The 27868-nt window shown below is 42.2% G+C and overlaps 1 protein-coding gene across 4 annotated transcripts; it reads left to right on the top strand.

The window, feature by feature from the left end:
* The first annotated feature begins 203 nt into the window (after window positions 1-203).
* LOC106613576 (polypyrimidine tract-binding protein 1) lies at window positions 204-26082 on the top strand. 4 transcript variants are annotated; one of them, XM_014215981.3, is made up of 16 exons: window positions 204-306; window positions 1042-1095; window positions 3004-3034; window positions 7565-7628; window positions 7796-7968; window positions 8200-8346; window positions 10430-10642; window positions 10722-10832; window positions 12218-12395; window positions 12604-12684; window positions 12977-13119; window positions 14748-14781; window positions 16085-16177; window positions 16387-16603; window positions 16766-16843; window positions 23517-26082. In XM_014215981.3, the coding sequence occupies exons 1-16, from the start codon at window positions 299-301 to the stop codon at window positions 23647-23649; spliced, it is 1758 nt and encodes a 585-aa protein (XP_014071456.1). In that variant the 5' UTR covers window positions 204-298; the 3' UTR covers window positions 23650-26082. The 4 variants fall into 4 exon arrangements, with proteins under 4 accessions (XP_014071456.1, XP_082812868.1, XP_082812869.1 ...); XM_082956742.1 differs by having other exon boundaries at window positions 12218-12407; XM_082956743.1 differs by lacking the exon at window positions 3004-3034 and having other exon boundaries at window positions 248-306; window positions 12218-12407.
* The last annotated feature ends 1786 nt before the right edge of the window (window positions 26083-27868 follow it).

The raw sequence follows: 27868 nt of genomic DNA, 5'->3' as shown, positions 1-27868 counted from the left end.
AACACTCTTTTCATCATCATGCAGATTAAATTTGTGACTGACCATTGACCATTTACAATGAAAGTCCATGGCCAACTTTTTTAAGACCGCCCTTCTCTAGCAACTCTCGTCTTGTCCTATCAGCACCCACTTCTCGTCTCAGACGCCCACAATTTTTCTGTTCTACCCAATCGTTGGGCTTTACTAGGCTAATCACATTTCGCTTCTCTGTTCTCCGCCATTTTGTAAGGGTATAAGAAAAGTCAGCCAGGCAACAGACTTGTTGGTCTAACTTGTGTAGCTAGTTCCGTGTTGTGCAATGGACGGGTAAGTTCAAGGAAGAAGTTATGCTCTCGAGAAAAGAGCAACAAACTAACATGCTATATTAAATATGTCCTGTAACGAAAATGAACTAGTTAACCTAGTATTGTGTTATTGTCTCTTGGTTGCGATGGAAACATGGTAAAGCTTATTTTCTGTGCATCAGTGATGGATACTCCGAGATGCTTAACGTCGTTAGTTACCAACCAACATTGTTGCTTTGGCGTTGTAGTTAACACTAGCAGGCTATTTCCTGGCTGTTGTCTAGACTAAATTGCTCTTTAGTTAATAAAAAGCAAGACAGTGACGCATATTGAGTGGACTAACTAGTTTTTCTGTGGTTTGGATGCTAGCTTGGCTAAGGCACTAGTTCTATCCACTGAAAATTGGAACCACCTGTGGCAGTGCGGCGTTGGATTATTGTGTGTTGCAACATTGTTTGCCAGGATATTGTAATGTAGCTGGTCTATCTACCTACGGTATTGTCTAGCTTTGCTCACGGTTAAACTATAGCTATTTACTTAGTTTTAGGAGTCTTGCCATGACGTTACTAACGTGGTTCTCCAACCATGCTTGTTGTACACAAGTTATATTTCTGCTGCAGACCTTTAGAGAAACAATACTCTACTTGAGAATGCCGAATTTTTTTAAATATTGCTATAGCGATCATTATGCTTGAAATTCAGAGCAAAGTGAAAATACAATATTATAGGCTTGTTATTAACCCCACATTTCTTCCAGCCGTCTAGAGACTGATTTGTATCCTATGGGATCTACTTACGTCACTGAACTAGAGTAAGTTCTTATTTTCATATACATTTTTAAATGCAAGGTACCAGTTCATTAGTTGTAAATATCGGATAATAAACATGATCTTTAGGCAGATTTTTATATCACTTAGGTTTTTTGTGTTGTATGTTGGAATCAATTTTTACGTCTAATTCATGTAGCACTGTGAGATGCCCGTTTTTGATGCTAAGTAACCTCCATAATGGTGGTGATCAGGTTTCTCAGCATGCAATGACTTGGTGTGAGAATTGAGGGAGTGATTTGAGCTGTTGCATTGTCTTGCTTATCCTCCCCCTTGCAGTCAATGTAGCCTTTATTTGTCTACTTTGTATCAAGTCTACTCTGAAAGCATATAATCCTAAAAGATGGAACATAGTTTGATTTTTCAGTAGATTCCAACGTGTAAAGAAAGCATTTAGCTTTTTTTTGTTGTAAAATTGTCATGTGTGGGCTTTGAAACCACAAGGAATTTGTCATGGCAACAGATATTTGGCTTATGGGAGTTTGAGGGGCATATTTGCCACAAGACTGTTTTGCATATGTGTATTCCTTTTGTCCTGAAGAACGGCACATAATTATGTTACTGCTGTTTTCAGCCACTGGTCAAATTATTTATATTGATCACAGTGGCTGATCAATATAATTCTGATTGAGAAAGGGTGGTAGATGGGAGGAAGGCTTGAGAGAGCTTTTGGGCTGAGTTTCCTGGCTGTCTTGCATGAGAAACAGGATGTGGAGGTTAATCTTTAACTGAGTGTCCGCCAAATACCACTCATTTTTCATGGGCAAAGCTGTGGGAAAGGGAACGGTTTGCTGTTTGCTCTTTCCACCTTTAACATTAGGGGGTATCAAGGGAATGCTTTGCCTTAAATGCAATTTAGACAATTGGTCAATGTTTTTCTACTTAATCTTGGTAGAATTATAAATTCTAACTTTTTACTTCCTAGCAATTCCTATTATGGACATTCAACATACATTTAGAAGTGGAGAGGCATTTGGCAACCTCCCAAGTCTTATTTGTGTCAAAAGAATAAACTATCATCTGTAACATCTTATCTAGCACCCGAACTTACTGGTGGCAGTACCGCTCCAGATGTCCAATGCTGTTGCGTATTCGGTTTATGAAACTTGACAATTGTATGTTCTGCATGGTTCCTTTATGAGGGGCAGCAGGTAGCCTAGTGGTTAGAGCGTTGGGCCAGTAACCGAAAGGTTGCTAGATCGACTCCACGAGCTGACAAGGTAAAAGTCTGTCGTTCTGCCCCAGAACAAGGCAGTTAATCCACTATTAGGCCGTCATTGTAAATAAGAATTTGTTCTTTACTGACTTGCCTAGTTAAATAAAGCTTAAATTAAAATGAAAGTCATTAGCTATTTTTCCATTAACTTGTCCAGGGATTTTTTTGTCAACATTTAGAAAGATCGCATAGAAAATGGACATTGCGACATTGCTTTTGTCGTATAAACCTCGGTCCATGGAAACCTGCCTATTAACTTTAGTACAGGCCTAAGTGGAGAGCATGCTTATTTTGGTAGTGTTTTTGGAAGTCTTTGGTCTTAGCTTTTTCTGAGGTGACATCCTGCTCTTATTTTGACATAACTATTTTTTGTTGGTTAGGTAGCCTATATGGCAGTTTTGCTTCATGTTAAGGTTAGACACTTATACAATAAAATGCACATTAAAAAAGTTGAGTAGTCTAATTGAGCCAATGACTGACTGTCTGCTTTCCAACTTTTCTGCAACTGATAAATAAATCTAGTTAGCTGTTTTTTTTAAAGCTTTTCTCTACCTTTTGGGGTTTCTGGATCTTAACTATACAATAGTGAACCTCTTAGTCTTTTAACCTTAATTTGGGCATTTACATTTTTCATCCTTACTGCTTCTAACATTCCTGTCTTCTCTTTTCTTCACAGCAGTGTCCACGATATTACAGTTGGTACAAAGGTAGGCACCCTCTTTTCTCCTTTCGCTTTTCCCCTGCTTCAACATGTCAGAACGAGGTGTTTGACAAAGGCTTCAGATTAGAATGACCTATGGATGTAGCTGTGTGCGGATTTGACCAATTGTTGCTCAGGCTGCATTTTATCCCTAATCAGATTCTTGTTATTACGGCAGCCATGCCAACTATTTGCACCATGAGAAATGAAAGCTTTCAAAGAAGCTAGCATGTGAAGGCACACCTACAACCAGTTTGGATCTGGCAGTGGGAATATCCTGTTTGCTTAGGTCGCAAGTTTTTAATTGGCTTCAAGTCACCCAACAGGTTCCTTTGTTAGCATGGTAGTTGACTGATTAAACAATGTTGAACTGTAGAGGAGGCATGCACAAAGTAAAGGATACAATTAAGGAAAGCAAAAGTAAAACACTTTGCCTTGTCACTGGTTACCAGTTCCCAAGTTTACATTTCTCAAACTGTTTTCATCCTGTGTGGCGAGAACATTGCTGTTGCTGTGGAAACAGTCGAGCCTAATTATTGGTTAGCTTTGGCATTGTGCCGGGAATGCTCTTGGTACATTCCAGTGTTCTGGCTCCTCCAAGCGCTTGTCTCTTAAGGACTTTTTGTCTCTTCACTGATACACCAGCACATGTCCCAGTAAGTGTTAGCCAATCGTAATGCTGTACCACTCATAGGCTGGTCCCAAATGTCCCTTGAGTCCTTTCTCAAGAAAATGCCTACTTTTACCATCAAATGGCCCCTGCAGTCTATTGGCCAGGGCTAGCTAACTTGAGCAAAAGCAGATGTTTCTAGATGGTGGAAATTTGAGTAATTTTATTCTCTACGCAGCAGATATGCAGTTGTAAGTGCTGTCTCATTCCCATGATGGATGTTGATGTTGAGTGAATCCAGGATATGTGGTTTTGGGATGGCGAGCGAACACACGGAGCCGGTGTTCCTGACTCGGTGCGTGTTGCACGTCTATGCTCTACAGACTGCTGTTACTGTCGCTTCCCAGCTTGGTCTTCAAAGGCCACCCCACAGCAACTGCATTCCTCGCATCTCTTTTTCGCAGAGATAATCGTCTGTGGTATGTGCCTAGCCAAGGGGCACTCTTAGCACACAGCACAAAGACTGATTCTTACAGGTACCACGTGCAAATGAGAAGGCCATTTTGTTACACGCAAGCCAGCACACATCGGTAACCTTAAGGTGGTGGTAATATGTAGCCAGGTTATCTTCACAGGAAAAGGGAGCTGTTTGCTGGAATGCGGGTGGTTTTTCCCTCCTCCATTTTTCTAATTGCTTCTTGTGTTTCCTGTTCTCCCCCCGGGGTGTGTCATTACAAACTGCTGGCCTCAAAGAATGGCCTGTTGACTGTTTCAAAATGGTTGGGAGGATCTTGGGTGGAACTGTGTAATTTGGATCAGTACAAATTGTTGCCCCTTAACATTTAGTTAGCAAAATTGTAACCAGGCGAGTGCAATATTTTATTACTTAGATGTTATTGTGCTATTGTAGGCCTATATTTTGGTAAGTGGTGGTTATTCTGGAGAAGACTGCAGCTATTTTAGGCCAACGTAATAGTTGTCAATATTCTTGAAATGCCACTATGGAGGTGTAGTCAACAGGTTCAATCCTCAAATGTAATTTTGGGGTTTTTCATAGGATTGGAAAACTGTTAAATGTTGCGCTCTACCTTTTTTATTTATATATATTTTTTCATTACATTTTTTTTAAAGATAAGAGTAGGTTATTAAATGTAAAGACTAGGCCTATTTACCTTGGCTGTGGAGATGGCCTCTCAATCGCATTCCTCAAAGATGGGAGAGGTTGGTGGGGTGAATGGAACCAATTCAGCACATGTAAATATGTTTCCCCCATTTTCAACATGCATGTTGTCCCTCTGGCCTCTGTTTCCCCCCACACAAGCTGATTAGGGAAAGTATGGGAAAGGGCTGGGTGGCCTGTTTGATCATGTCAGTCACCATTGGCAAAAGTTTCTAGGTAGCCAGCATATAGGCTACGAACTAGATTAAAACTCACGGGAGCCGCGACGTAGTGGCTTTAAGGGGTTCAGACACACCATTAGTGTTTGCTGGCCGAGAGTACTAGCACTTCTGAACACAACTCGCCGAGTGCGCACCGATTTTTTGATGGCTTGAAACATTTCGTCAGTCAGATGTATACAGCAGGTGGTCCCTAAAACACAGCGCTGTGAACGATAGGCAGACGAATGCTAGATCCACCTTCGGTGCGTGAGCTTTAAGAGGCAGAGGATTGAATTGCCGTTCAATAATTTACATGTTGATAAGTAACAAGATCTCACTTGGCCACCTCCAAGGCTCCCCTATTTTTATCGGAACTGGCCTTTTAAACTGGTTTTGCGAACACTTGTGTGCGGCAGGGTAATAGCCAGGAGAATTTTGTGGCTGTGGGTCTAAAGAGAATCAGCCTTGTGTATTTAGGCTAAGAGTCACGGGTGTGGCTTAGCAGCGCACCTCACCTGGAGCCACAGTCTAGGGTTTCTATGGGTACGGAGTGACATTCAGTGCTGCCCTGGTAACGACCCCATTCTTGCGGTGCATTGTCTCCTGTTTGCCTGCGCAGTCTTTTTCACCCCCCTGCTTTTCCCTCTCCACACCTTTCTAATCTTTTAATTTAGGCCCTCAAAAGCTCCCTCTGAAAACTCCATTAGAAAACCACTCACTTCATTAACATTGCTAACCAACTGAAAGCCTTAGCACAGATTTTTTAAAGCATTGCAGCTTAACTGAGTTTTCTTGTTCTCCTATCGCATAGTTATTTTATAGGACAGAATACTTAACGGGCTTAACTTTTGACAACTGAATACATATCAAGTGTTATGTCTTTAATTAAGAAGTATTTTTTTTTTTAACCCAAGTCTGGCCATTTGATTAGTAAGTTCTCCTTACTCTTGTAAAAACCATTTGTGTTGGTGGCAGACAAAGCCTGCTCTGACTTGGCCTGCCAGTCCTGCTAAGTGGTAATTTTTTTTAGTCTGTAGCAGGACCAGGAACATGCTTTTTGCTTCCAAACCTCTTTTGCAGACCTTTACACACAATTTGTACTCGCCCCCATACCCCTTACATATGGTTTTCATTGAGTCTCGCACCAGTGGAATTTGGAGGGGTTGGTGGGGATAGAGGAGAGCACATTCTGTTGCCATCTCAGCACTGCGGAAGGCTGTTTAGCTGTGTACTCCTTGTGTTAACCAGAGCACGCTTCCCGTCCACTTTGTCGATTACATGAAAAGCGCTGGCTAGCTGGTGGTGAATCATTTCCTTGAGCGTTGTCTGTTTCCCCCTATTGTTGGTGTTATAGACTATAGAGGACAGATGGTGTGCAGCCTTGTTTTACACACGCTGTAAAGCATACTACCTCTGTTTTATAGGGCATTGTATGTTTGTTTATGGCTGTATTTGTTTAAATCAGGTTTTACTGTGGTTTATGCTTTTCTTTATCAGTTTAGGCTTATAGTTCAAGGAAAATAGTTGGGCTATGTAGGTGATGTAAGAACCACAAGTTTGTTTCAAGCAAAATTATTTTGAGGCTTTCAGCTAATTTGTTTTTTGGGGGATTGGTCCATCGACTATGGAGTGTGAGCAGGTCACCATCTGAGCCATCAACCCCTACCAGTACCCACCTGGGTTGTGCTAGACTGCAGAGTGATGTACCACCAGACCCATGACTCGGGTTTCTGCTCCCCCGTCCCTCCCTCCCTCCTCCCGCCCTCTCATTCCTGCTGCTTGGCGACCCAGAAACCGAGTTGTTTTTTTCCTCCCTTCCCACTGAATTCTCTGGTTCCCTCCCTTAAACCTATGCCAATACAGATGACCCCAACATGCATACAAGCGCATGCATGCACATGAAATGCAAGGGCAGTGGGGGTTGGGATGGGGAGAGATTGGGTTGTGTCCATTTACACCACCCCCCCTCCCCCACCTTAGGCCATAGAGGACTTAACGTGGTTAGCAAGTCCGGTCATTGGATCCCCGTCAGTCTGCGTATGGTCTTATCTATGCGCATTCCTCTCGTCTTTCTTTGTCTGTTTCTTCTACTTGTAGCTCAGGGGCTGTAGACTCAGGTTCACATAACTTTTCATGTTAGCTAAGCAGCTGACCTTTTCCTGTTCCCATTGTCACAAGGCAATGGGTCACCCGGTACCTTCATACAGGTCGACAGGAAAGGCTAGTAAAGGGACAGCCTAGTAGTCCATCTTTGTTTTGGCTGTGATGGGGAGAACCTATGCCAAGATTTTCTATATCGGTCTACCATTATTTTGATAGGTCAAAGTGGGTGGTTTTATTTAACCTGTGGCTGTTACGAGTTTCGTTTTTGGTCCCAATGAATACGAGACAAGACGTTTCTCCCGTTTCCATTGTAAACCATAGGTCTTACCTAAAAAGAAGCGGGAAAAATGTGCTATTCAGTCATTAGGCTGGTCATGTCTTTAAAATGACGCTGGTGGTGCAGTTCTGCATTGGTCTCAATAGCATGTTCTTCTCCCTTTGCAGAGAGGATCAGACGAGCTTTTCTCCTGCGTGGCAAACGGACCCTATATAATGACCAGCGCAGCAGGTCAGTGTTTAAACTTCCGTTTGTATTAATATCAACCAAGTAAACTTTTGAATCCACTATGAGCGAAGGTTGAGCACCACATCCAATTCTGATCTATTTTGGCTGCATTTTCAAAAGGGTGTACATCCCAACAGTAGGCTCTCTTTCTCGCTCTCTCTCCTCCACAGCCAATGGCAATGACAGCAAGAAATTCAAAGGTGACATAAGGGGCCCAGGCATCCCGTCGCGCGTCATCCACGTGCGCAAGCTCCCCAACGACATCAACGAGGCTGAGGTCATCTCCCTGGGCCTGCCCTTTGGCAAAGTCACCAACCTGCTCATGCTCAAAGGAAAGAACCAGGTAAGTGGTCTCACATGCCAACCCTAGCTCATTTGATTTAGCAGGGTTCTCTTGCCCTCCACTCAGAGGGGAGGGGTGTATTAGTTACCATTTTATAAGCTAGTAGTAACCAACTGTTAACCAGAGTGAGCATACAACTGTTGTAGAGTAAATTATATGGCCCGCTTGCTATCCGTAGCTGGACTTTTTTTTTCTTCAGAAATTGTTCTTATGGCATTCTCCTGTGTCCAGGCCTTCATAGAGATGAACACCGAGGATGCGGCTCAGACCATGGTCAGCTACTACTCCTCGGTGACGCCGGTCATCCGCAACCACCCCATCTTCATGCAGTACTCCAACCACAAGGAGCTCAAGACGGACAACTCCCCCAACCAAGTGGTGAGTCACTCTGCTGCAGCTCCATCCTTCTCAGCAGTTGCATAACCCTTTATCTGTGAAGGCTTACTACTTCTGGAAGGCCATAAGAGAAGGCTGAACTCGAGTGCGCTTCATGTTTTCAACGTTGCTTGGACAAAGGAGCTTGTCTACAAAACACATCAGCAAGGGATTTCAGCTGCCACCCTGAAGCTTTTTTCATAATTACTCTTCATTCATTTTGACTTTTTCATTTTGTAGGCTTCTCCGAGCAATTAGTGTTTGATGCTTAGAGCCAACATGAAGGTTTCCTCCACAGCGGACTAGTTTTCTGTGGTAGTATTCCACATTTTTGGTTTTCTTTATTTTGAATTGGCCTCTGGCTCTCTCCTCTGTTTCCTGTATTGCTGGGTCAGAATGACTCATTTGGAAACTATCTGTTCTTGCCAGGGCTTGTGTGGTTGCACAAACAAACCACCAGTCTACTTGTCAGCTGACTTGAGCCAATCAGAATGAACCTATATTCTGCTGTTGCTGAAAATGGAGCTGTCGGCATTCGACTGCTAATTTGTTCAACTTCTACTTTATTCCGCAGAGTGTCTCAAGTTCACCTTTCCCTGAATATCTTGCAGGGGTTGGACCCGGTTCAGGGAACACAACTGAAAACCGGAAAATAGATTTTTTTCAAAGAACTGAAATGCATCCTGGAACAAAAGTGATCCATAATGTTCCAGAACAGAAGCGTTGTTTTAAAAGCACGGGTACTGATTAATACTTTGCGTTCCAGGCACACCAAAAACAATTGTCCTGCAACAAAGCGCATGCATACGAAGTCCTCACTCAGACTTATTCCAGTGTCTACCTGCATGCTGAAATTTTTTGCCAGTGCGTATTTTGGCTACCTGCCCCTCCCCTGTCCGACACATAGGCTACTGTACTGACCTTACAAGCTTGATATAGAAGATGGGGAGTGATTTGTAATTAGCAAGAGAACAGGAACCTTTTCCAATGCTAGTCAAGGATACTATAGGCCTAGTGATCGCGTTTTACGTTGGATTTATTAACTACCGAAAGGAAAGATGTGTTTTTTAGCTCAAGTTTGTTACCTAGCTGGCTCAAAGAACATTCAAAGTTCCTCTATAGGAGCTGCTTCTCGTGGGTATAATTCTGTGGCTAATTAATATAATCCATAAGATACCCAGCGCTTTATGACACCCCAACCCTCTCGCTCTCCCCACCTGCAAAATCTGTCGCATCTTGGGCCTTAGGCTACACATGTCTGTTTGTCATGAAGGTAAACAACTAGCTTGCCTGCTACATCCTCACTGATTGAAGTAATTTAATGAGATAAATGAAAGTTGTTGACTTCACAGGTAAAAAAAATAAAGGAACGGAAGGAATGATATAAACCAGTACTTTTTTGGGGGTTCGAACCGGTTCAGAACTTTTTTGCTGGTCGGAACAGTGGAATGAAAGGGGAAAAAATGGTTGTTCAGACCCGACGCGATTGGAAAATCATTTGGGGTCCAACTGATATATCTTATGGTCTAGTGTGTACCATGCACCCTCCCAACAAGGCCCTCCCTTTTTCTAAACACTGTTTCCTGGGAGATCGCATGCCAATGGCGACCAATGGAAGCCACAGCTGTCCACTCTACTCCCCCTTCAAATTACTCTACTCTGGTCTTATCTGCTAATAGGTCAATGAAGGTAACATAAACACTGCTGCAGTATAGATGAACATTCCCAGATGTTTGGGTTTTGCTGGTAGAAACTAAGTTTCTCTCCATGGTGTTCCTCAGTGTTTTTCTTCCCACCAGGTGTTTTACACTCAAACAGGCCCCAGTTTTTCCACTGTGTATACAAACATGTCACGGACAGAGTGGTCAGCAGCACCCTGGAATGTAATCTTTTACTTCCCAAAATAATTATTTTTACAGCCATTTTCTTGTAAATGTCCTGCAACTAACCTGAGGCTGTTTAATGAGAACTTTCGGAACATTGAAACGTATTGACTGTCTGTGGGAGTCAGGTCAGCTCTACCTGAGCGTTTGTAGATTCTCTTGCTTCTTGCCACTTCCATTGAACCATCCTCCTCTCTTCACAGAGAGCCCAGGCGGCACTGCAGGCAGTGAACGCAGTCCAGGCAGGGGGCATGCCCATGGCAGGGGGCATGCCCATGGCAGGGGGCATGCCCATGGCAGGGGGCATGCCCATGGCAGGGGTGGATGCCTCAGGGGGCATGGGCGGGCACAGCCCTGTTCTGCGCGTTATAGTGGAGAACCTGTTTTACCCAGTCACCCTGGACGTGCTGCATCAGGTAACACACTTTCCAATACATTTGACTGTATATAGGTCTGAGCTTGTATTCCCCCTGACCATGCCCTCCTTGGATGCAGATCTTCTCTAAGCTCGGCACAGTGCTGAAGATCATCACCTTTACTAAAAACAACCAGTTCCAGGCCCTGCTGCAGTACTCGGACGGTCTGACCGCTCAGCACGCTAAACTGGTAAGTAGTGCCATCTACCTGTCACAATAATATACAGCAGGTCTTATTCCTCTCCCATTTTTCTTCATTGTGTTTTCAGAGCCTGACTTTGTGTTCTAAATGTAGAGTGTGGGAAAAGAATAGTCTGAAAGATGAATGATCAAATCCTTGGATGCAATCTAATGCGACGGTAACCTGCCAAAATGACTAGTGCCCCATAGCACTCACATCAGTAGCCATTTTGTGCTTTGAAAGGCAGTTCATGACTCAAATCAACACCACCATCCCAGAAACTCTAGTCCTACTCCAATTTGCATACTGCCCCAACAGATCCACAGATGACGTAATCCACACTGCCCTTTCCCACCTGGACAAAAGGAACACCTATGTGCAAATGCTGTTCATTGACTACAGCTCAACATTCAACACCATAGTGCCCACGAAGCTCATCAATAAGCTAAGGACTCTGGGACTAAACACCTCACTCTGCAACTGGGTCCTGGACTTCCTGACACGCTGCCCCCAGGTGGTAAAAGTAGGCAACAACACGTCTTCCATGCTGATCCTTAACACTGGAGCCCCTCAGGGGTGTGTACTTAGTCCCCTCCTGTATTCCCTGTTCACCCACAACTGCGTGGCCAAACACGACTCCAACGCCATCATTAAGTTTGCTGACGACATAACAGTGTTTTGGGTTTTGCCGACAACGATGAGACGGCCTATAGGGAGAGGTCAGAGAACTGGCAGTATGGTACCAGGACAACCTCTCAATGGGAGCAAGACAAAGGAGCTGATCGTGGACTACAGGTAAAGGCGGGCCAAACAGGCCCCCATTGACGGGACTGTAGTGGAGCGGGTCGAGAGTTTCAAGATCCTTGGTGTCCACATCACCAACGAACTATCATGGTCCAAACATACTATGACAGTCGTGACGAGGGCACGACAGAACCATTTCCCCTTCAGGAGACTGGAAAGATTTGGCTTGGGTCCCCAAATCCTCAAAGTTCTACAGCTGTACCATTACCTAGTACATCACTGGGGTCAAACATCCTTCCATCCAGGACCTATATACTAGGTGGTGCTACACAGCTGCTACTCACTGATTATTAATGCATAGTCACTTTGCCCCTACCTACATGTACAAATTACCTCGACTAACCTGTACCTCTGCACATTGACTTGGTACCAGTACCCATTCTATAAAGCCTCATTAATGGAGTTTTATTGTTTATGAAAACATTTTTACTTTAGTTTATTTGGTAAATATTTTCTTAACTTCTTGAACTGCGTTGTTGGATAAGGGTTTGTAAGTAAGCATTTCACGGAAAGGTGTATAACCTGTTGTATTCGGCGCATGTGATAAATCAAATTTGATTTAATGCTGAAACTGTTGCCCTGTGGTGAAGTCTTTAGATGGGCAGAACATCTACAACGCCTGCTGCACCCTCCGCATCAACTTCTCCAAGCTGACCAGCCTGAACGTGAAGTACAACAACGACAAAAGCCGTGACTACACGCGGCCTGACCTGCCCACAGGAGACAGCCAGCCCTCCATCGACCACCAGGCCATGGCTGCAGCCTTCGGTGAGTACTATGGTGAATACATTTTAAATTTACCTCCCTCCTTCTTCCCTTCTCAGTTAGACATGATTGGACAGGTGGAAGCTATGCGGCTGAACCCGTACCCTTCACCTGTCCAATAATTTTCAACATGTAATATTTGTATAATTTACAATAAACTGAAGGCAACTAATCAATTAACACTCCTCTGTATCCATGTGTGATTCTCCAGGTGCTCCCGGGATCATCTCAGCCAACCCGTACGCAGGAGCTCATGCCTTCCCCCCGGCCTTCGCCATTCAGCAAGCTACAGGTGAGTCTGATCGTCCTCTTTCTGACACCTGCCTCGCTCCTGACCAACATCGATGGATTGTAGTTACATGGACCTTTTCACAAATACTTTACATTTTAAGGAGGAAGCTGGCCTCATCCACTACCATTGAGTGGCAACACTACAACTTTGAAACGTTTGCGGACCTTGACCTATTAGCAGTCGTGCTCAGCGGCTTCCAGTCTGGCCTTTTCTCTACCAACCCATTCAGGAGCCTGTGCACTAAGTTTATTTTTATTTTTTAATTCTCCCTCCCGTTTGCTTCCCTCTGCAGGCCTGACGATGCACGGTGTCCCCGGAGGCCTGGCCCAACTGACCATGCCTGTGGCTGCAGCCGCGGCGGCTGCAGGCAGAATGGGCTTCCACCAACTTTCCGGTGGCCACTGTGTCATGCTGGTCAGCAACCTCAACCCAGAGGTTAGTCCTTCCTTGACTCCCTCTCGACCCATAGTGGCCCAGATGGACTGAGTCCAGCTGTGAAGCTTCTGTGGACGTGGGTTTTTATTCCTGTTCCCTACCCTGCACCCCAAAGTGTGCACTTGCTCACTCACCCCTCGTGCATTTAGAAGTTGATTGTTGTAAGCATGGGCTACCTCGTGAGTTTTCACCAAATTTCTCTCACCAGTACATTTCTTGTAAATTCATGCAGGGGAGTGAATGAGAGCACACTTTGGCGAGAGAATTGGACTGCAGCCCTTATTTGGACATGGCTGTTTCAGTGGGCCCACATGACACATGCCAAGTAAATTGGGCTGTGTATTATATGCTGGCTCTCCGTGTAACAACATTGATGTTAATGTATCCACTTCTATTGAAAATGTTTTTCAGGCCTCTCCCTTTACCCACACAAACCATGCATTAAGTCATGCATCGGTGATATTGAGCCCCCATTACTGTCAACTTCCTTCAGTACTGCAATGCGTACAGTGTAGCAGAGCTCTTGGCTTTTCCCTAGTGATTTTCCTCACTCCTGTTCTACTCTGAAAGTGTTATACCATCCCTGTTACCGAATTTTCGCTAGCAGTAGATGCAAACACTTAGCATACACAAACTTCATCAATATTCATTTGTTGACTCGTTCAATCACTAAGTTTTCATTCAAATTGAAGATTAGCTTTAGGTTATTTGCGCCCTCATACATAACTATTATTTACCATACAGCCAGTTGGACCTATAAATTGTACGTTAACTGTGTGGAATTTCTTAACATTCTATTCATCAGCATAACGGTACCAGTCCCTCTTAATCTACTGAGCATGATAAACTTTAAATTATTGGACAGCTCATTCCGTAACCTCCATACATGCAGTGCAATTTTTCATCCGATTTAGAGGCAATATTGCTTTTCTACATTTAACATGGCCTTCAGCTTAAGCCCAACAAATATTTCTAGAATCATTAATTTAAAGAATGTATCTCTTCAATAGTAATGGTGCACGTCAACACAGACAGAATTCTAGAAGTATTGTCTCAGCCTCATGTATCATTCCTCCTAGTTTCATTGTTGGTTTGTAATCTTCACTCTGATTTAAAGCACATTCTATACTGGATGGAACACTTCATATTTCTTTGTATACTGACCTTGTTTTTTACCTCCTTTTCTTGTTTCTCTCCCTCCCCATTCCCCCTCCCCCTCTTTTTTGGTTTTAATACCTTCACCTGGAAACTTTTTTTTTTTTTTGCCAAACTGACTGCACGCCCCATGAATTCCCTCTCCCACTTTCTTCTCTCAACCATTATTCCACATCATCCGTTGTGTACACATCACATGCATATAAACGCACACGTAAACATATCCACTTATCTTTGCTCATATCATATTGTCACATACCACCCCTCCACCACCTCTAAATCTCCTCCCATTCTTTGCTCCTGTCCAATTTATTAACCCTCATGATCCAACCACCATTTTTTTTTTTTTTTTTTTGCCATTCCCCGTGGAACTGCCTCCGCTGTGGATGATATGTTGAACCTCCACTCTCCTGCCTCCGATCTTTTTCCTGTCCCTTCCTCCCTCCGCTGCCTTCCTCTGCTGTCTTATAAAGAGAGTTACGCCCCAATGCCTCTTTATTCTTTTCGGTATGTTATCATTAGCACCTTTTTTATTATTACTACTTGTTTGTTCTGTTCTTTTTCTTAACTAATTTGTTTCAGTTTTTTTTTCTTGTTTTAGTTTTCAAATATTTTGCGTGTTGATTTGAGACACTTGGCAAAAAGTTGCAGCATTTTCATGGGGTGTCTGTCCACAGCTGTCTTTAAAGGGACACTGATTTGACATTTTATCCAACTATTTTCTTTCTCTGAAAATGGTCTATAGTTACGGTTTTGAGTCTGATCATCAACTTAAGCCAAATTGGTCAAGAATACGTGGACCTTAAATGCAATTTTGGGCCAATGTCTCAATGCTGCAGTTTTCGGTCCCACGCTATATGGATATTGCAGACTAGTCTTTTTAATACTATGGACCAATTTCATGTCAAGAAAACCTATGAATAATTTCCAGATCAGAGTTAAATATTCCTTTAAACATAGTGCAAATGACAAGACTGCACGTTGTGCTTTTTAATTTATAAGAACATCTTGTGGAAAGTTCGGTGAGATGCTGTAACTTTGCCACAGTACATTTAGATTTTATCATCTGTCTATTGTCATAGTTTGCATGCTTGATTTTTGTCATCTTGCATGCCCTTTATGAACGCTGTATCAATTGCTTTTGGTTAATGGTCAAGACTCCCATTTGTGCAGAGTACATATGGCCAATTTTGCATTCCTTCTGATCCTTATTCTAAATTTCTGACTTGCAGTCTGTTTTTTAACCATTAAGTGCCTTCATCTTCCTAAATGTTTTTTACCAATTTACCAGGGAGGCGTCCCTTTGTAGACGCAAAAGTAATATCCTCCTTGATAAACTACATAAATCCCTTATTTTACCTTTTCTGTCCAAGTATAATGACATTAAGTTCCACAGCCTGTCTCAGACTATTCCAATTCTTTGAATGTATTAAAACCGATGTACAAACGGTAGCCTACAATTTGATCTTTTTTAAATGGGCTTTTATGGTGTAGGAAAGTCACAAGTACCTCAGATGGTAAATTACCAATTCCCACTAGTGGCCATGATGCAATATTGCAATGATCATCAGTGGCTTCAGTCACTCTTGCTAGAATGTATTTTGCCCCCCTTATCGTTTAGATAATTGGAGGAGCATCTTGATTATGAACTGAAGTTATTCATATACACAAGCTTCCCTGTGGTGCTTAGATGGGTGTTAACCAAATCTTAAGTGCCCAAAGACATGGTTTTGATTGGATGGCTTGGTCTGGTTTAGAGTTAAATTGATTTTCAAATGGTTGTTCCCCCCCCCCTTAAATCTGTGTGAAGGTGTATATGGCGACGTGATGAGAGTGAAGATCCTGTTCAACAAGAAGGAGAACGCTCTGATCCAGATGTCTGATGGGACTCAGGCACAGCTAGGTAAGGCCCAGCTAAACCTTCCTGGGAAGGAATACCTCCAACAAATCCAAGAACTAGTTCCAACTGAACAGCAATATGTAGGGAGTGATGTGCATCTGAAAATTATGCTGAAGGGATTAAAAAATAAATAACCCGAGGTTATTTAGCGATGGAAATATACCCAAACTCTGAATAGAAGACTCACACTGCTTAACCTCTGCTTTCAACAGCAATGAGCCACCTGAATGGCCAGAGGCTCCACGGGAAAGCGCTGCGTGTCACCCTGTCTAAACACACCAATGTCCAGCTGCCCCGCGAGGGCCATGAGGACCAGGGCCTGACAAAGGACTACAGCAACTCACCCCTGCACCGCTTTAAGAAGCCCGGCTCCAAGAACTACTCCAACATATTCCCTCCCTCAGCCACCCTGCACCTCTCAAACATCCCGTAAGTAGACTGGAGGAGTTTCTCCTGCAATGAGCCCACCGACCCGTTCGATAGCTGCTAATCCTGAGGTACCGCTTTCGTGGTTTGAAAAAAAAACTCTACAAATGTATTGGTAAACTACTGCTAAAAGCTTATCAAGTTTTACAATGTCTTTCTTTTTAGTCCCTCTGTGGTTGAGGATGACCTCAAGATGCTGTTTGCGAGCTCCGGTGCAATGGTCAAGGCCTTCAAGTTCTTCCAGTAAGTTATCTTTTTTTCCCCTCTCAAACAGCCAAAAGGTTAAAAAAAAATTATATCTACTCGCGTGTATGATGTCTTTAGGAAAGTCTGTATTTGGAAAGTATTTAGACCCCTCGACCTTTTTCCACATTTTTGTTACGTTACAGCCATATTCTAAAATGGCGTCATCAATCTGCACACAATACCCCATAATGACACAGCATAAACATGTTTTAGTTTTTTTTTTTGCAAGTTTGTGTGTATAAAAAAATGAAAAAACGTAAGTATTCAGACCCTTTACTCAGTACTTTCAAGCACATTTGGCAGCAATTACAGCCTCGAGTCATCTTGGGTATGATGCTAAAAGCTTGGCACACCTGTATTTGGGGAGTTTCTCCCATTCTTCTCTGCAGATCCCCTCAAGCTCTGTCCGGTTGGATGGGGAGCGACGCTGCACAGATATTTTCAGGTCTCCAGAGATGTTGGGTTCAAGTCCGGGCTCTGGCTGGGCCACGCAAGGACATTCAGAGACTTGTCCAGAAGCCACTCTTGCATTATCTTAGGCTCGTTGTCCTGTTGGAAGGTGAACCTTTCCCCAGTCTGATGTCCTGAGTGCTCTGGAGCAGGTTTTCATCAAGGATCTCTGTACTTTGCTCTGTTCATCTTTCCCTTGATCCTGACTAGTCTCCCAGTCCCCGACGCTGTAAAACATCACCACAGCATGATGCTGCCGCCACCATGCCTCACTGTAGGGATGGTGCCAGGTTTCTTCCAGACGTGACGCTTGGCATTCAGGCCAAGAGTTCAATCTTGGTTTCATCAGACCAGAGAATCTTGTTTCTCATGGTCAGAGTCCTTTAGGTGCCTTTTGACAAACTCCAAGAGGGCTGTTGTGGCTTTTACTGAAGTGGCTTCCGTCCAGCCATTCTACCATAAAGGCCTGATTGGTGCGGCGCTACAGAGATTGTTATCCTTGTGGAAGGTTCTCTCATCTCCACAGAGGAGCTCTGTCAGTGACCATCAGGTTCAGCTCTGTCAGTGACCATCAGGTTCTTGGTCACCTCCCTGACCAAGGCCCTTCTCCCCCGACTGCTCAGTTTGGCCGGGTGGCCAGCTCTCGGTAGGGTTTGTGGTTCCCAAACTTCTTCCATTTAAGAATGATGGAGGCCACTGCATTCTTGGACCTTCAATGCTGCAGAAATATTTTGGTACCTTACCCCAGATCTGTGCCTCAACACAATCCTGTCTCGGAGCTCTACGGACAATTCCTTCAACCTCCTGGCTTAGTTTCTGCTCTGACATGCACTGTCAACTGTAGGACCTTATATAGACAGGTGTGCCATTCCAAATCATGTCCAATAAATACAAATTATCACAGGTGGACTCCAAGTTGTAGAATCTCAAGGATCAATTGAAACAGGATGCACCTGAGCTCAATTGAGTCTCATAGCAAAGGGTGTGAATACTTATGTAAATAAGGCATTTGTTTCTATTTTGTTATAATTGTGCAAAAATGTCTAAACCTGTTCACTTTGTCATTGTGGGGTGTGTAGATTGAGGACAAAAAAAAAGTTTTTAAATCAATTTTAGGATAAGGCTGAAACGTAACAAAATGTGAAAAAGGGAAGTGGTCTGAATCCTTGCCAAATGCACTGTATCTGACCGTGTGAGAAAGGAGTAGTTCACCCAAATAACAAAATTACATTGGTTTCTTTACCCTGTAAGCAGTCTATGAACAAGGTATGCTAGCAATCCATGCTTTGGTTTAGGTTCCCTGGCACTGTTTCCAAATTCAGAAATGTTAGAATGTGTGTCATGAATCCCATTCAAATCATTCGCATCATGAATCCCATTCAAATCATCTGAAATTATCTAAAACTGATTGTGACGCTCAACAGTCATTTACAGAGGATTGGTAATCCAGCCAACTTCTGGAAAGTGGTGAAATCTTTTAAACAAAACTTCACCCCTTCGTTGCCCCAGCAGGTTATGACAGCCTCTGGTCCCATACTAGACATTTTGTGGCGCTTTTAATAACCATTTTGCTTCAGCTGGCCACCTATGTGAAAGGATAGCTTCTGAAAATTCCTCTCATTCCGGAGTCCTTTAGTTGACTCAGTGCATCATTCTGTACAGTCTTTTCTAACACTCGCATACTTTATTTTCCTTTACCATTTTTCTGATGTAATAAGTGCTTTTCTAAAGATTGATGTTTTAAAATCCATAGGGTCTGATTCACTTAATCCTGTTTTTAATGCAGCTTTCTGCCCCACTTATTGCAGAACCGTTGCCATGTTTTATTTGACAATTGTTTCTTGTGTTATCCTGAAGATCTAGAAAGCGGCACGTCGTCCCCAACATAAAATGAGATCCTTCTGACTTAGATAATGGCTGTCCAATTTCCAAATAAATAATCCCTAAACTCACAGCTTCTCACTCTATTCTTAACTTCTTTGGGATAGGTGGGACATTAGCGTCCCACCTGGCCAACAGCCGGTGAAATTGCAGAGAAATTCAAATTAAATTACTATAAATATTAAACTTTCATGAAATCACAAGTGCAATATATCAAAATGCAGCTTAACTTGTTGTTAATCCAGCCAAGGATTAACAAGATTTGAACAGATTTCAAAAAGGCTTTAAGGCAAAAGCAAACCATACGATTATCTGAGGACAGCGTCCAGCAGACAAATGCATAACAAATAATATTCAACCAGGGATTTGCGACACGAAAGTCAGAAATGGCGATATAGTATATGCCTTACCTTTGAAGATCTTCATCTGTTGGCACTCCAAAATGTCCCAGTTACATTACAAATGATCCTTTTGTTCGATTTAATTCCTTCTTTATATCCATAAAAACTCAGTTTAGCTGGCGTGCTTCAGTCAATAATCCACTCGGTTTCCTTCCTACAAAATGAATCCCAAACGTTACCAATAAACTTATCCAAACAAGTCAATCAACGTTTATAATCAACCCTAATACGCAAATAAACAAAATTTCAGACGGAGAATCATTATTGTCTTTACCGGAGATAAATAAAAAAGAACGCACTCTCTCGGCCATGCGCTTGGAAACACTACAGCCAAAATGGGAGGCCCTAGAAAAACTACAACTTCTCCCTCATTTTTACAAAAACCAGCCTGAAACTCTAAAGACTGACATCTAGTGGAAGCCCTAGGAACTGCAATCGGTGACGATTTCGCCCTATTATAAAAGTGCCAGGCATTGAAATCAGTGGTATGCTGAATTATTTTTATTTTTTTATGTTTTGTCCTCGGGGTTTCGCCTGCCATTTCAGTTCTGTTATACTCAGACATTATTTTAACAGTTTTAGAAACTTTAGAGTTTTCTATCCAAATCTACCAATTATATGCATATCCTAGCTTCTGGGCCTGAGTAGCACGCAGTTAACTTTGGGCAGCATGCTTGTCATACAGTTGTCAAAATACCACCCCCCCTATCCCAAAGAAGTTAATGTGCACCAGTCTGGTTTTAGACCTGAACATGGCATCGTTTCAGCTGATATGCATGTTTTAGTGTTAAATTGCTTAGATCATACTTTTTTATTATTATTTTTTTTTTCATTTTAAAAGTTACCTTATATAGGCATAGAACAGGCTTCTGGCAAGTGGTTTGAAAATTCTGTCAGACGGAACACTTCGATTTCTTATGGCGTTAAGTTTAGTTTTCTGGCTATTAATGTGTAACGCAAGGGTCGGTATTGGGACCTGTTCGCTTTACTATTTTATATAAATAATATTTGTCTATCGGTTAAAGTGTAATATTTGTCTGTTGACCAGTCGTTGTTAGTTGCAATCTAACTTTGTTGCCTTTGTAAAAACTTGTACTTAATGTGGGCAAGACTAAATGTTATTGAATTCTGGCAAAAATGTTTGATGTACTACATATTTATTAATTGAATGGTTCTCCCATCGATTGGGTTCCTGCTTATATATTTTGGATTTAAAGTCTTAAACACTGACCAAGTTGAAACTAAGATTTGAAGTGGTATTTTTCAGAAATAGATCTTGCCTCTCCCTAAAAAGCAGATTGTACAGTCAACTTTCCTGCCAGTTCTTGACTAGGGTGACACCATTTACCAGAATGCAGCAGCCGCTCCTCTGAAACCTTTTGAATGCCGTCTACCATAGTGCCCTACGCTTTATCGCAGGTGACTGTTTGAATACTCAGCACTGCATCCTGTATCAAAAGGTTTGCTGGTGCTCATTAAAGTCCTATAGTTCACTTCACAATTTTTTGTTTAAAAAGCTCTACTATGCTTGCCTGGCTACCCAAACTCCTTGCTCTGGCCAAATGCAATGCGTCTGGGTCGTAGTACCTCCCTGACGATTTCTTGAATATAAATCCATTCTAGATCATCTGACTGGTTCCAAAAACCAATGGGTTGGCCAGAGCCAGAACACACATGGGTAATGCAGTGTTTGAAAATTCGTCTTTGGCTTTCATACTCTGATTGGTTTGAGAAGATTCAAAGGCTTTGTTTTGTACAACACCCCTCATTTTGACATCACCACAAACAACTTCAATGATGGCAGTCTGACTGTCTTCAGAAAGTATTCCTACCCTTTGGACAGTGAAAACATGTTTAAAGAAATACAGAAATATCTTCTTTACATAAGTACGCACATGCCGGAGTCGATGCTTTCTAAAGCACCTTTAGCAGTGATTACAGCTGTGAGTCTTTCTGGGTATGTCTCAGAGCTTTCCACACTTGGATTGTGCAACATTACCCATTCTTTAAAGAATTCTTCAAGCGCTGTCAAATTAGTTGTTGATCATTGCTAGACAACCATTTTCAGGTCTTGCCATATATTTCCTGTAGATTTAAGTCAACTGTAACTTGACCACTCAGGGACATTCACTGTCTTCTTGGTAAGCAACTCCAGTGTAGATTTGGCATTGTTTTAGGTGATTGTCCTGCTGAAAGGTGAAATCTCGGTCTAGTGGAAAGCAGGCCGAAGCAGGTTTTCCTCTAGGATTTTGCCTGTGGTTAGTTCGATTCTGTTTTTTAAATCCTGAAAAAAATTTAAATCCTGAAACACTCCCCAGTCCTTAACGATTACACAACATGATGCAGCCACCACTATGCTTGAAAATATGGACCGCGTTACTGTGTTGTATTGGGTTTGCCCTGAACATAATTTGTATTCAGGACAAAAAGTTAATAGCTTTGCCACATTTTTTGCAATATTACTATAGTGCCTTGTTGTACGCAGGATGCATGTTTTGGAATATTTTTTTAATTCTGTACAGGCTTCCTTTCACTCAGTGAAGTCGGTTAGTATTGTGGAGTAACTACAATGTTGAGCCATCCCTCAGTTTAATGGCTGTGATAGGGAAAAAACTGTCACTGTTTTAGTCTCCATTGGCTTCATGATATCCCTTAGATGTTTTCATTCCTCTCCGGAAACTGAGTTAGGAAGGATGCTTGTATTCTTGTTGTGACGGTGTATTGATACACCATCCAAAGTGTAATAACTTAATGCTCAAAGGGATATTCAATGTCTGCTTAAACATTTTTTTTTTACCCATCTACCTGTAGGTGCCCTTTGCGAGGTATTGGAAAATGACCCTGGTTTATGTGGTTGAAATTCACTGTTCGACTGAGGGACCTTTAGATGATTGTGTGTGGGGTATTGAGCGACCTTTTAGATGATGGTGTGTGGGGTATTGAGCGACCTTTTAGATGATGGTGTGTGGGGTACTGAGGGACCTTTAGATGATTGTGTGGGCGGTACTGAGATGACGTAGTCAATCAAAAGTCATGTTAACTATTATTGCACACAGTGAGTCCATGCATCTGACTTTAGCACATTTTTACACCTGAACTTATTTAGGCTTGCCATAAGTGGTTGAATACTTATTGACAATGACATTTTAGCTTTCCATTTTTTATTAATTTGTAAAAATAAATCCACTTTGACATTATGGGGTATTGTGTGTAGGCCAGTGACAAATCTTATGTTAATCCTTTTTAAATGCAGGCTGTAACACAACATAATTGTGGGGAAAAAATCCAAGGGAGTGAATACTTTAAGGCACTATGTAGCGAACGATAGAGCAGCGGAATAATTACATTTGAGTTGTCCGACTTGCCTAACAACATAAGTTACCAAACTGGTTCACAGGATTGGTTAACTGAGGTTCTTCGGGTGCCTACCGAATTGGGTAAATCAACCTTTAGTTTTAATGCACATCACTGTTGGAACAATTTACAAAGCTCATTACCAGTGAATGTTCTGGTGCTGATCAGGCAATTTTAATGTTGGACCTAGTAGCTGAGGAATGTAACTATTTTTCAAAAATTGTGTTGCGGGTGTTTTTTTAAAAACATTGTATTGATTGCCCTCATTGTATTGATTTGTTGTATTACAGTGATCAGGGCACCCTTGAGAATGAGGCCCTGGTCTCAATGGGTTTCCCATGAATGAATAAATGCTAATATTGGTCCTATGACTTGAATGAGATGTGTGCCATAAATGCTAAAACATTAGCACTTGGAAACAGTGCCAGTGAAACGTAACTTAAACCAAGGCATGGATTGTTGCCATGCCTTGTCCATATACTGCAACAGGGTAAGGAAACCACAATGTCATTTTGGTTGAATTATCCCTTTGAATGTTTAAGGAAAGGCTGCATATTTGACCGTGTGCAATGTTTCTTTTTTAGGAAAGACCGCAAGATGGCCTTGGTCCAGATGAGCTCAGTTGAGGAGGCCATAGAGTCCCTCATCGAGTTCCACAATCACGACCTGGGTGAGAACCACCACCTGAGGGTCTCCTTCTCCAAATCTACCATCTGAGGGGTGCAGCCCAAAACGCTACTTGTAATGGGCCGCCCCATCCCTTCACGACCTCTGTCTGTCAAGTTGTGGGGAAGCGACTCTTCAGTCGAAGTAGCACCCACCACAGCAATCACTTCCATCATTCCTAGTATATTTATATACGCATATCTATGTAAGTCGACCTATAAACCATATGGAAAAGAAATGTGCACACCCGATTTTACTGGGTAAAAAAAAGTTTTATATTTCTAACATCTTGCCTTTGCGAGGTAAATTAATTCCTTGCTCTCTGCACCGACAGAAGTAGTTTACACTTGCCTGTCTGATTTAAGAGATTGGCGTAGCCTAAACTTCAGTCTTTTGGTAAATTCCATTTGCCTTTGGGTTCCAACACCACTAGGTTCTGAGGTAATTCTGTGATGCCTCATGTCCTCTTTGCCTTCAGATGCTTTCTGTCCGTTACTCCAGAAGTCTTATGTCCTTCAATTTGATACGTTGGCATTTTACAGCCAAAACAAAATTTTACTTATCTTCCTCTCTCCAATCCTTGCTTGCGAAGACCAGGTTTACAGCTGATATGGGTTTACCGTTTGTATAAAATGTATTACAAGGTGGTTCATTTCTCTCCCCCATGTATTATCAAGGTTCTTTTTAGTCTTATTTTAAAATTAAGATGAGCTAGTTAGTTGAAGATAAAATCCACAACTCATTATCTAGCTTTTTTATTTTTTAAATATGTAAACCCCTTGTACCAGGGTTTGTGATTATTAGTCTTGTTTACTGTATGTCTAGATGTAGGTTTGCATTTTTTATGAAATTTATGCAATAAGTTTTGTACAAATCCAGTATTGTACACATTGTTATTCCTATATACTGTTGGTTGTAGCTTATAGGTATTGGTCAGTGGTTGCCTTAACGACTGTGCCTTAGCAAAGGTCTTACTAGAACTTTCCTGATAAGTATGGCTTACAATGTCTTATGATTTGTCTTAATGGCTTGCCTCTCCTGATGCAGTGGCTGTCAATTTAGCATATTTATACAACTTTGTGATACACTACAGCGCAAAACCAAATGAGGCCTTTTTGCAAGTTATTTTAGCGAACCTGTATACACAGCTTTATTCATAATGCGCTGCCACAGAGTTGTGGTAGTCTGCCTGCCCATTATAGCACATTTTACAAGGCTCTTACAGGGATCAGACAAAAGCAGACTATTGTGACTCTGCTGCTGTGAATTATAAAATAAACGTTAGAATTGGAAGCGTCTGTCAGTTGAATGCCAAGATGAATGATGGTTATTTCACATGTTTACATGTGCTCCTAAACCAGGAGTGAAGAGTTTCATACGTCTGTTACTCGGCTTAGTGTTTTCGAAGGCCTTACCGTGAGGGGTTAGTAGCCTTATTGTACAGGGCTGTGACTTTACCTTAATGCGGTCATTGCTAACGGCAATACGGCACCCTCGTTCATGGTAGTCTATGGACTGGACTTGTGGATCTGGACAACGTTCAACTTAAATTGAAATCCATCTTGCGTTTTTGGAGAAGTGCCTTTCAAACGAAGCCTTTCTTGGTCTGTTTATAATCGTATGTTTACGTAATGAACGGATGTTCCTGCCTTAAGTGCCCTCAGTCTCATAGGAAATGCACACATCCGGCATAAATGTAAAGGTCTGCAGTGATTCTGGGCGCTTGCTACAGTGAAGGTGGACACTTGTTGTAGATCACATTTTAAAAGGTAATTATCAGTCTTAATACTTGGACATTCCACACGTGCATCATTTTATATTGGGAAAATGTTGAGGTTCTTTTCTCACAATTAATTGTGCATCAAGTTCCTTATTTTAAATTGGTGCAAAGCAATAGAATTTCAGGGTCATGTGAGGAACCACAGTGCGCAGACATTGTTCCATCACTAGTTTTCTTGAACACCAGTTTATTACATGCTGACCTATTCATAATTGGACACCAGCAATGCAGAAGAATGAAAATTTGTTTGTAGATTACTCAAGAATAAGTGACACTAGTCTCCATATCAATATGTAGCATGTATTTCTATTAAAGGTATTTTACTTGCTTTGCATACCCCAGACCAGGAGTGGATTTCCCAATTATGCAAAATTGCACAGCATTTAAAATCATTACAACCTCAATCACTTAACATTAAGATGGCAGGATTTCTTCAAGTGAGGTGATTCAGGGGGGGGTGAAAACCTGTATATTGTTTTTTTTTGTACCACAAAGTAGGTATTCTGAAACGATAGGTTTTATATCTATAAAACATCTATTTTGATTACAGCTTGGGACCTTTCTCTTGAGCCTCTCAGTAAAAAGCAAACATCACAATTAAATTGTTTTCTAACAAACAAAAAATGGGTCCCTTCTGGTCATTAGTGTTCTGTATAGCTTAAACTTTTCTTGAAATTGTGCCTTCAATAAATATTTTCACTGCTTTCAATTTGTAATTTCCTTTCTTTGGGTTCTGCCACTCTTAGATTTACCTCCTTGCTCATCAGTTGGTTTCCTTCGTTCTGCAAACCATTGGATCTATAGAGGCTACTTATTGTTTCTGAGCCAAATACTTAGTACAGTACACTATTGAGTTAATTTGATAACACGTGCATAAATATACTTCAGAGTATAGCGCCCAAGCTTTTTGATTTCCAACTACTCTTTGAAAACACTGTCGGGCGTGAGTCATGCAGTTTTAGGGTTCACTGGTGGTCAAATGTTGTATTTTTGCATGCATTGTATGCTAAGTACTGGCAATTTGGGGAGCAACTTTGTGTAGTTGCTTGCAAGTTGTATTTCATGTAATAGGGGCCAGGCCCTTTTTTTAATTTATTTTTATTTTTTCTCCCTGACCAGGAAAAGGTGTGGCTATAACTACTACCCAGAGTTTTTTTCTGGTTAAACAGACCGAACAAAAATATTAACTCAACATGCAACAATTTCAAAGAGTTACAGCAGTTAAAAAGGAAATTTAGTCAATTGGAATAAATAAATTAGGCCCTAATCTATGGATTTCACATGACTGGGAATACAGATATGTATCTGTTGCCCACAAAAAAAGTAGGGGCATGGATCAGAAAACCAGTCTATCTGGTGACCGTTTACCCCATGCAGTGTGACTTCTCCTTCACATAGTTGATCCGGCTGTTGATTGTGGACTGTTGTCCCACTCTTCCCTGCCTGTGCGAAGTTCCTGGATATTGGCAGAAACTGGAACACGCTGTCGATCCAGAGCATCCCAAACATGCTCAATGGGGGACATGTCTGGTGAGTATGCAGGCCATGGAAGAACTGGGACATTTTCAGCTTCCAGGAATTCTGTACAGATCCTTGGGACATGGATCCGTGCATTATCATGCTGAAACATGAGGTGATGGTGGTGGATGAAAGTAACGAAAATGGGTCTCAGGATCTTGTCACAGTATCTCTGTGCATTGAAATTGCCATTGATAAAATGCAATTATGTTTGTTGTCCGTAGCTTATGCCTGCTCATACCATAACCCCAACCGCCACCATGGGGCACTCTGTTTACAACGTTGGCATCAGCAAACCACTCACCCACGACACCATACACGCTTTCTGCCATCTGCCCGGGACAGTTGAAATGGATTCATCCATGAAGAGCACCCTTCTCCAGCATGCCAGTAGCCATGGAATGTGAGCACTGCGAACTGCATTCAGGTCAAGACCCTGGTGAGCTTCCCTGAGATGGTTTCCGACAGTTTGTGCAGATGTTCTTCAGTTGTGCAAACCCACAGTTTCATCAGCTGTCCGGTGGCTGGTCTCAGCTGATCCCACATGTGAAGAAGCCGGATGTGGAGGTCCTGGGCTGGAGTGGTTAAACGTGGTCTGGGATTGTGAGGACGGTTGGACATACTGCCACATTTTCTAAAGTGACATTGGCTTATGATGAACATTCTCTGGCAACAGCTTTGTTGGACAATCCTGCAGTCAGCATGCAAATTGCACTCTCCCTCAACTTGAGACATCTGTTGCATTGTGTTGAGACAACTGCACATTTTAGTGGCCTTTAATTGTCCCCAGCACAAGGTGCACCTGTGTAATGATCATGCTGTTTAATCAGCTTCTTGATATGCCACACCTGTCAGGTGGATGGATGATCTTGGCAAATGAGAAATGCTCACTAATAGGGATGTAAACAAATGTAGCTAACACAGTGGCATTGGAACACAGGAGTGATGGTTGCTGATAATGGGCCTCTGTAT

The sequence above is a fragment of the Salmo salar genome, chromosome 10, assembly GCF_965601325.2.
Source record: "Salmo salar chromosome 10, fSalSal1, whole genome shotgun sequence".
Classification (NCBI taxonomy): domain Eukaryota; kingdom Metazoa; phylum Chordata; class Actinopteri; order Salmoniformes; family Salmonidae; genus Salmo; species Salmo salar.
Note: the sequence above shows the minus strand (reverse complement) of the source record. Positions and strands in the feature narration are given on the sequence as shown.

Coding starts and splice junctions, on each gene's coding strand:
- LOC106613576 (XM_082956742.1), top strand. Junction 3,035..7,564: donor ATATTACAGTTGGTACAAAG/GTAGGCACCCTC, acceptor CTCCCTTTGCAG/AGAGGATCAGACGAGCTTTT. Junction 10,833..12,217: donor CCGCTCAGCACGCTAAACTG/GTAAGTAGTGCC, acceptor CCTGTGGTGAAG/TCTTTAGATGGGCAGAACAT.